Consider the following 8,920-nt stretch of genomic DNA (forward strand, 5'->3'; position numbering starts at 1 on the left):
GAGCGTCGAAAAAATCGATTTTTTATATAATAATTTGGAAAAATCGATGCATATTGCAGGAGAAAAGGGGAAATGCCTTTGAGGTGACACTCTCGGTCATATTAATGAGCTATCAGATTAAGCAAAATTTTTTCCATCATTCGTTACTCAAATATCGTATTTGTCCGAACAAATCTAATATCGTGCGAAGAATATAGTAATCCAATGATAACGATTTTAAAGCGTTTGTCATAAGAATTACGGGGCAAAAAATCTTTTACACAGAAATATACACAAGTCTAGTTTAGACCAATATACTTCAATACGTACTAAATACTATACTGACTAATCACAGCCATTCTATTCTTTACAGGAATGGCTATGATTAACCAGCGTAATATTTAGTACGTATTAAAGTATATCGGTGTAAACTAGGCCACAAAAGAAGTTACATTTGTGTGCCAGCAAAGTTATTTTTACAATTCTATATAGACAAATATTTGTACAAAAAATATGCGTTTTTACATAGCCTAAGACACTCAGAACAGTATTTCCAATTTCGAAATTTTACTCTGACACACAATTCAGCGATAAATAATTGTGAACCATGAATCAACGTAAATTGTTTTACGTTTATTTTAACAAATGCCATGCCTGTATTAAACGGATCGAAAAACGATATAACTACGATCTATTTAAATCAACATGTGAAAATATCTGTTGAAATAATTGATATGACGTAAGCGGATATGCCCTATTTAAAGAGTTGACCTTTTTTACAAATCCATAATAACGGTTAGCGACAAGTTGAATTCATTCCAATGCCGACGTATCTATTCGTAATGCGTGAAACATGTAAATAAATTTTTACCCTGTTATATTCGTCCTATTTATATAAATTGTGTCTAAAAATCAATAGAATTGATTTCCTGCTTTTTATTCTATCACATGAAAATTACACAAATGGTTGAATGAATTTTCGCGAAATTTAGAATATGTCCGAACATTAAATATAGCTCACATTTACTTCGTTGCACGTTTTTTATTGGATTACTATATTTTTTGGTGACAGAATCATTGTCTTCTGTGTTCAACAAAGAAAGCTTATCTTCTTTTCAGATAAAAATGCAAAGATTATAAATATGGAAAACTGTTGAATGATGAGATTTAGTTATAATTCTTGTATAAAACGTAAAAAATCTTTCGACATATGTTAGCTTTTTATGGAAGAAATGATCAGGTTATATAATTTTACCGAAAATATTAATTGTCATACTTTGTTGGCATTTAAAGTTCAAAAGCACTTCAATTTTTACATGTTAATTGTGAGATAAGTGATGACAAATGATAAACAGATAAGATATTTCAAAGCGTGAAAAGAAAGGTTCATTCCAGTTTGTTTCTTTAAAAAATCCGAGATAATTCTAGACAAGTTATCATATCAACAGGATAATTGTCGATTACTACAATATTGAATTTTAAAATTCAATAAAAATTTTATATCTTATCAAACATTACCATGCTGTATCTTATGCTTTATATTAGGCAGATGTTATGTATATGTAATTGTATCAAATGTGCAATAAGTCTCCTTTAGCGCTTTTTCGGATTATTGAAAATTATCATGACATGTTTGTAATTTGTATAAATAGCTAACTAATAATAGGAACAGAGAACCTTCGATAAACTTGTGTTAATACCGACTCGAGTTTGATTGTGAATAAAGTTTCTTCTCTGATCGGTGCCAATTTACCAGAATGTAAGACGACACTGGCGCTGGCGAAGATATTTTATCGTTATATAATTACGTAAAGTACAGACGCGTTTTTTCTTTCCTAATTCTTCGTAGCATATTGCATGTAATTTAATGTATCTTATAATATATCCGATTACAATAGAAAGTTTTTTTTGTGTGAATTGAAGTATACGGCGCGATCGTGAGTATGTCAGTATCATAGATCGATGATGTGTCGTGTCGTTACGGCGGTTTTATACTAACGAGTTTTATTTGGTAAATAATCTTACTTTTATAAAGATATAAATAAATGCATTGGTTTGTAACCAATTGTACATATGAACGTGCTAAGGCTTAAGCTTTGAACGTCATTGCGTATGAAGTTTCATATTAATACACGTGATTGTGCTGGTCTGAAAATAGAAAAAAAAAATACTGAGTCTCTGTTTCCTTGTCTACGATTGGTTGAACATCCTATTTTTATTTGTATTTAATAAAACTGCTGACAATTTTCTATAAACCGATTGTGATTTTCTCATTGAAAATTGCGTTATCATAATTTTTTATATTAATATGGAAACTTGTGCTGATATTATTTCATTGAGAATACTATATCGTAAGAGATATGTGAAATAATCATTACAAGTTTCCAAATAAAGAAATAAGCGAATTTTTACGTTTTCTACCGAAGATATTCTTGATATTTGAATTAACATTCCTATGATGTGTGCAAAGCTCGATATTTTAATGAAGATAAGTAAAGCAGCAATTTAAAAATGCTTAAATAAATATATATTGTAAATACAAATTAAAAGCTTTTTTAGGTAGTATAAAAAACAAGAAACGGAGTAATGAGACAACTGCGCTTGGCTCTTGTTTTCTTCTGGTTTTTTATATTATTTATTAGATTAGAGTCTCTTTTTTTATTTTTATTATTTTTTAAATAGATTAGAATAGGCATTAAATTTTCTTGCAATTTTGTTAATATGTATAAAAAAAAAAATTATTTCTTTATGTGCTGAATCTGAAATATTACTTTTGTTAATGAAAATGGTAAGATCGAAAAATGTCGCACCAAGTATCAGTCGTTATCTAGAGAGAACTTCTCTCTTATAGCAATGTATTGATTTATATTTTTATATATATGTATGTTACACTTCTTTTTTAATAATTCTATTGTTGGAACCTATGTTCAACCATGTACGATTAATTACGTAACAGTATTAACAAACTTGCCGGTCTCGTAAGAAAATTGAACATTTCTTTTTTATCCGAGTTGTATTTATAATAATCTCTTATTCGGCTTAATTTTTATCAGATATCTCAACGTTTATAAAACTGCGAATGGTTATAATTGCATGATCCGAATAATGAGATTCAGAAAGGCTTTTTGGTCATATATGGATAATTTACTATTAAGGAATATTTGTAAAATCGTCAACATACATAATTATCAATTATGACAATTTTATCTCGACATGGCATAAATTTTTATATTACTGCAATTTGTGAATATAAACAACAGAATGTATTCTGAGTGAGTACAGTGATAATGCAGCAAAAGGGTCTATTCTGATTTAAATTCCTAACAAGCGAATAATATAGTAAAATATATGATTGCTAATGCATATATATAAAATTCTATAGTAAAGTTGCAATAGATTGGATATACAATATATAATTGCAACATGTATGTTCCTATATATATGCATATATAACAAAGTGTTATTTTGCCACTTTATAATCTTCTTGTCTCATATAATTACCAATCAACGATGCGATTTTATTCGATGCTGCCATCTTGGTTAAGAGAAAAAGATAATTTGATGTGGTAACAGTTCCACTAAAAGGCAAAATTTCGTTAAAATAAAACTGGCTAAATGGCACGAAAATAATCGTGACAAAGTAGTTTCAATCGATATTTTATATCTGACTGATTCTCAACTATGTGGATTAGGATTCACGCCCTTTTACAAACACAAAACTGTATCTTATACAAAAATTCCGTTATTTCATTCGTTATATTTCGTTCTTTATTTTTCAATTGTACCATTTAAAAATGATCCCTGTGCAAAATATTATGTGGCAACAAACAGGCCCTTTTGTCATATGTTCACTGTAATGACATATAAGGAAACGAAAACTTAGCTATAGAGGTCATCATCCCCATCATCTTGAAAGGCTTGATCGCCTTGCGTGTTATCTTGAGCACCGCCTGCTCCACTTTGTGGAAATCTGCAAATATTTTTTTTCTTTTCTTTTTGTATAATGATAAAATCTATATATATAATTTTTTTCTAAGAATACATGTTTATGTATTATATATTAAGTATATTTGCTTTTCATAGAATTTTAAGGAATAAGTAGCCTTATTCCTTAGTCTTTATTATTGTTAATCTATTAATCTTATTAATTCTGTTATTTGTTGCATACATGTATATGTTACTGTAAATATGATTAATTAATTATTATGCATAATTATCGGTAATTATACATAATTACCAATACAGATGGTTAATGCGATAAATTTCATCAAAATAATCTTTATCAATAATTTTATATAAATAAAATTTGTGAAATTATATAATGCTGGAATTTGTGAATATAAACAACAGAATGTATTCTGAGTGAGTACAGTGATAATGCAGCAAAAGGGTCTATTCTGATTTAAGTTCCTAACAAGCGAATAATATAGTAAAATATATAATTGCTAATGCATATATATAAAATTCTATAGTAAAGTTGCAATAGATTGGATATACAATATATAATTGCAACATGTATGTTCCTATATATATGCATATATAACAAAGTGTTATTTTGCCACTTTATAATCTTCTTGTCTCATATAATTACCAATCAACGATGCGATTTTATTCGATGCTGCCATCTTGGTTAAGAGAAAAAGATAATTTGATGTGGTAACAGTTCCACTAAAAGGCAAAATTTCGTTAAAATAAAACTGGCTAAATGGCACGAAAATAATCGTGACAAAGTAGTTTCAATCGATATTTTATATCTGACTGATTCTCAACTATGTGGATTAGGATTCACGCCCTTTTACAAACACAAAACTGTATCTTATACAAAAATTCCGTTATTTCATTCGTTATATTTTGCTCTTTATTTTTCAATTGTACCACTTAAAAACGATCCCTGTGCAAAATATTATGTGGTAACAAACAGGCCCTTTTGTCGTATGTTCACTGTAATGACATATAAGGAAACGAAAACTTAGCTATAGAGGTCATCATCCCCATCATCTTGAAAGGCTTGATCGCCTTGCGTGTTATCTTGAGCACCGCCTGCTCCACTTTGTGGAAATCTGCAAATATTTTTTTTCTTTTCTTTTTGTATAATGATAAAATCTATATATATAATTTTTTTCTAAGAATACATGTTTATGTATTATATATTAAGTATATTTGCTTTTCATAGAATTTTAAGGAATAAGTAGCCTTATTCCTTAGTCTTTATTATTGTTAATCTATTAATCTTATTAATTCTGTTATTTGTTGCATACATGTATATGTTACTGTAAATATGATTAATTAATTATTATGCATAATTATCGGTAATTATACATAATTACCAATACAGATGGTTAATGCGATAAATTTCATCAAAATAATCTTTATCAATAATTTTATATAAATAAAATTTGTGAAATATATAAAATATTACATTTTATAATTATATAAAATTTATTAAACATATCAAAATCACTGGTAATTATGCATAATTGTCGAATATTATGCATAAGTAATCAAATTTACGATAACATATATATGCAAATCAGAATTTTAAAAAATTCTTACCTGAAATTAGTTCCGAATCCTCGAGACTGTTGAAGCGTTTGTGCAAACATCTCATATTTGCGAATATCATTGTCAGATACTGAACGACGCGCAAACCTCATGGCTTCCTCAAAGTGAGCTCGCGTTATTTCTGGTACAGGATCATCCTCATCCATCTATAATAAGCGAGCAGTAGAAATCTTAGAATTTAGGAATAATGTACATATATCGATAATTATTTTTACCCGAATTCAACTATTTTACTTTTTATATATAACTGCATATATCGTTTAATATTGGAGCTACATAAAAGGTAATTATTATTATCACAAAGGGAAACTTTTTTTCTTGCAATCGAAAATATTGTATAATTGTAAAATTTGTCATGAAAATAAAAGCTGACTAAGAAAATTCTCTCTGCCATTAATATGAAGCAATACGTCGAGTGCTGATTCAGATATGACTCATACAAATGATACAGCAAAAATGAATCTTTAAATTAAAGCAAATTAAAAATGTTTCGAAATAAAAAAAAATGTTTTTAAGATACTTACATCCATAGAAACAGATGGATTACTAGCTCGTTCTTTTTCCCTACGAATTTCAGTTTCGATGCACTGTCTAATGGCAAGCTTACATGCGCGCTGGCAGATTTCTGTAAGGTCAGCACCAGAGAATCCATGTGTGACTTTGGCTATATAGCTTAAGTCTACATCCTAATAAAAGAAAAGAATTTTTTTTTAAAAGTAATGACTAAGAATCGTAAGTAAAATTATCAACATATAACAATAAATATCATATATATATCGCTCCAAAATAGTTGAAGTTGTATTTTTTATACAAATTTATGCATATTACATTAGAGTTATTACCTTAGCTACGGGCGATTTGCGGAGGTTAGCGCGGAATATCGCTTCTCGGGACTTCTCGTCTGGTAGTGGTATATAAATCAATTGATCTAATCTACCGGGTCGTAAAATTGCTGGATCGATGATATCGGGACGATTTGTCGCTCCTATAATAAATACATTCTTCTTCGCGCCCATACCGTCCATTTCTGTTAGTATTTGATTTATCACACGATCTGCCGCACCGCCAGCATCTCCGACAGTGCCTCCACGAGACTTCGCGATAGAATCAAGTTCGTCGAAAAACAATACACAAGGAGCAGCTGATCTTGCCTGAAATAATTCGCCGTTAAATAATTATCTTAAATTAATTATATATTAAAAATTGTGAGAATGCTGACCTTATCAAAGACATCTCTGACGTTAGCTTCTGATTCTCCAAACCACATAGTCAATAATTCAGGACCCTTGACAGAAATGAAATTCGCTTGACACTCGTTGGCGATTGCTTTGGCTAATAGCGTCTTGCCACAACCAGGTGGACCATAAAATAGTACGCCTCTTGACGGTTGCATACCGAATTTCAAAAATTTATCAGGATGCTCCACTGGATACTGCATGATAAAAATACACATTAAACATGTCATTTAAAACTCGTATGTCTCGCATTTCTTACCTGCACCAATTCTTGTAACTCCATTTTAACATTTTGTAAACCTCCAATATCATCCCAGGTAACTGTCGGTACTTCCACGATCGTTTCGCGTAAAGCACTCGGACTGCTTTTCGTCATTGCGTACTTTAACGAAAATATACTTTTATTTAAAAAGTTACGCAAATTGCGTGAATTAATTTAATATAAAAGCGCGATAATAACTCACCTTAAAGTTTTCCATAGTTACTGCAAGAGAAGACAGAACCTCCGCATCTATATGATCATCCTCTAAATCAATAAGATCCATCTTTTCACGAATCTGTTGGAGAGCTGCTTCAGAACATAAAGACGCTAAATCAGCGCCAACATGTCCATGAGTTTCCGCCGCAATCTAAATTTATATATATTTTGTTATATTGCGTCAACTATATAAAATATAATCATTTTATTCTTTTAGAAGTAATATGTGGAAATAAATGATATGAATACCTCTTCCAAATCAACATCATCAGCAAGTTTCATATTTTTCGTGTGGATTCTCAAAATTTCCAACCGACCAGTAGCATCTGGTATACCGATATCAATTTCTCTGTCGAAACGCCCAAAACGGCGCAATGCACCGTCGATACTGTTCGGTCGATTAGTAGCTGCCATTACAATCACATGGGAACTTTGCTTCATGCCATCCATTAGCGTTAATAATTGTGACACTATACGTCTCTCAACCTCACCATGCGTCTATAAATCAAGAAAAAATATGATTTCCATTTTGACGTGTGATTTAAAAAAAAAGGATAAGTTCGACTTGACAAACCTTTTCACGTTTTGGCGCAATAGCATCCAATTCATCGATGAATATAATTGCCGGAGAATTTTTCTCGGCTTCCTCAAATGCCTTCCGCAAATTACTTTCAGATTCACCAGCCAGCTTGCTCATAATTTCAGGACCTATACAAGAAAAGGGGAAACTTTAAGTCTTATACTTTTTATGGTCGAAAATCAAGGGTCTAATGATGAAAATCATTAAAATAATAAAAGCTTATAAAGAGCCGAATCTGGTTATGTGCATATAATCTGATAAAAATCAATCAAAAAATTACAAAATACATATGTTTTGATTCTCGTCTGAACCTTTTTCAATGTGTGATAGAATTAGAAAATTAAAAACTAAACTAAGAAATTAAAAACCTAAATAAGTCAGTCTTTATGTTTTTATGTAATATTATCCTGGCAGTAATCAGATTATATACCATTTATAAGAAAGAAAAATGCTCCGGTTTCGTTTGCTACAGCACGAGCAATAAGAGTCTTTCCTGTTCCAGGTGGACCGTACAACAATATACCACGTGGTGGTTTGACACCGATAGCTTTGAATAAAGATGGATGTCGTAGAGGTAATTCTACCATTTCCTTAATTTGTGCCAACTGTTTACGAACGCCGCCGATATCATCGTAACCAACAGCATTCAATGCTTCTTCCTCCTCCTACAAAGAAATACTCTTTATTTCCTGCATCCACATTGAAAATATTATAAAATATTGCATATTTTTCTGACCTCTCGTTTAATCGGATCACCTTCACAATGTATTACTGTGTCAGGTGCCACAATGCAAAAAGGTCCTGGATCAGTTTCCACTACTTTGAATTCCACAGCACGCATTCCTCCTCGTACAATGAAATTGTCATCTTTATGAATAGGACGATATGCTTCTAAGAAGTACGGCTTTAAATATACCTCAAATAGATTTCTGTAAATAGTGCATAGTATTTATATATATACACAGCACGCAGTACAATGAAATTGTCATCTTTATGAATAGGACGATATGCTTCTAAGAAGTACGGCTTTAAATATACCTCAAATAGATTTAATAGATTTCTGCATAGTATTTATATATATATATA

At 30.5% G+C, this 8,920-nt stretch overlaps 2 protein-coding genes across 5 annotated transcripts in view; one reads left to right on the forward strand and one right to left on the reverse strand.

Moving 5' to 3' along the window:
• LOC115240017 (WD repeat domain phosphoinositide-interacting protein 2) overlaps window positions 1-3,006 on the forward strand; it is a 9,770-nt gene extending 6,764 nt beyond the window's left edge. For all 3 annotated transcript variants that reach the window (XM_029814943.1, XM_029814944.1, XM_029814946.1), the window contains one exon: window positions 1-3,006. This exon is cut by the window's left edge and continues 381 nt beyond it. The gene's annotated coding sequence lies outside the window, so the exon portion shown is untranslated.
• The window catches only part of LOC115240015 (transitional endoplasmic reticulum ATPase TER94), a 39,221-nt gene that overhangs the window by 18,644 nt on the left and 11,657 nt on the right, over window positions 1-8,920 (reverse strand). The window contains exons 3-13 of one of the 2 annotated variants that reach the window (XM_029814939.1): window positions 8,571-8,763; window positions 8,265-8,499; window positions 7,829-7,962; window positions 7,504-7,752; window positions 7,241-7,405; window positions 7,036-7,158; window positions 6,761-6,973; window positions 6,384-6,692; window positions 6,066-6,227; window positions 5,533-5,687; window positions 4,713-5,039 (exon numbers count right to left, since the gene is read on the reverse strand). In XM_029814939.1, coding sequence (XP_029670799.1) covers window positions 4,949-5,039; window positions 5,533-5,687; window positions 6,066-6,227; window positions 6,384-6,692; window positions 6,761-6,973; window positions 7,036-7,158; window positions 7,241-7,405; window positions 7,504-7,752; window positions 7,829-7,962; window positions 8,265-8,499; window positions 8,571-8,763 — 2,029 coding nt within the window. In that variant the 3' untranslated portion in view covers window positions 4,713-4,948. Of the gene's footprint in view, window positions 1-4,712; window positions 5,040-5,532; window positions 5,688-6,065; window positions 6,228-6,383; window positions 6,693-6,760; window positions 6,974-7,035; window positions 7,159-7,240; window positions 7,406-7,503; window positions 7,753-7,828; window positions 7,963-8,264; window positions 8,500-8,570; window positions 8,764-8,920 lie in introns of those variants that run through there. The other variant, XM_029814938.1, reaches the window with a different exon arrangement.

Source organism: Formica exsecta, unplaced genomic scaffold, assembly GCF_003651465.1.
Source record: "Formica exsecta isolate Colony F162 unplaced genomic scaffold, ASM365146v1 scaffold4, whole genome shotgun sequence".
Taxonomy (NCBI): domain Eukaryota; kingdom Metazoa; phylum Arthropoda; class Insecta; order Hymenoptera; family Formicidae; genus Formica; species Formica exsecta.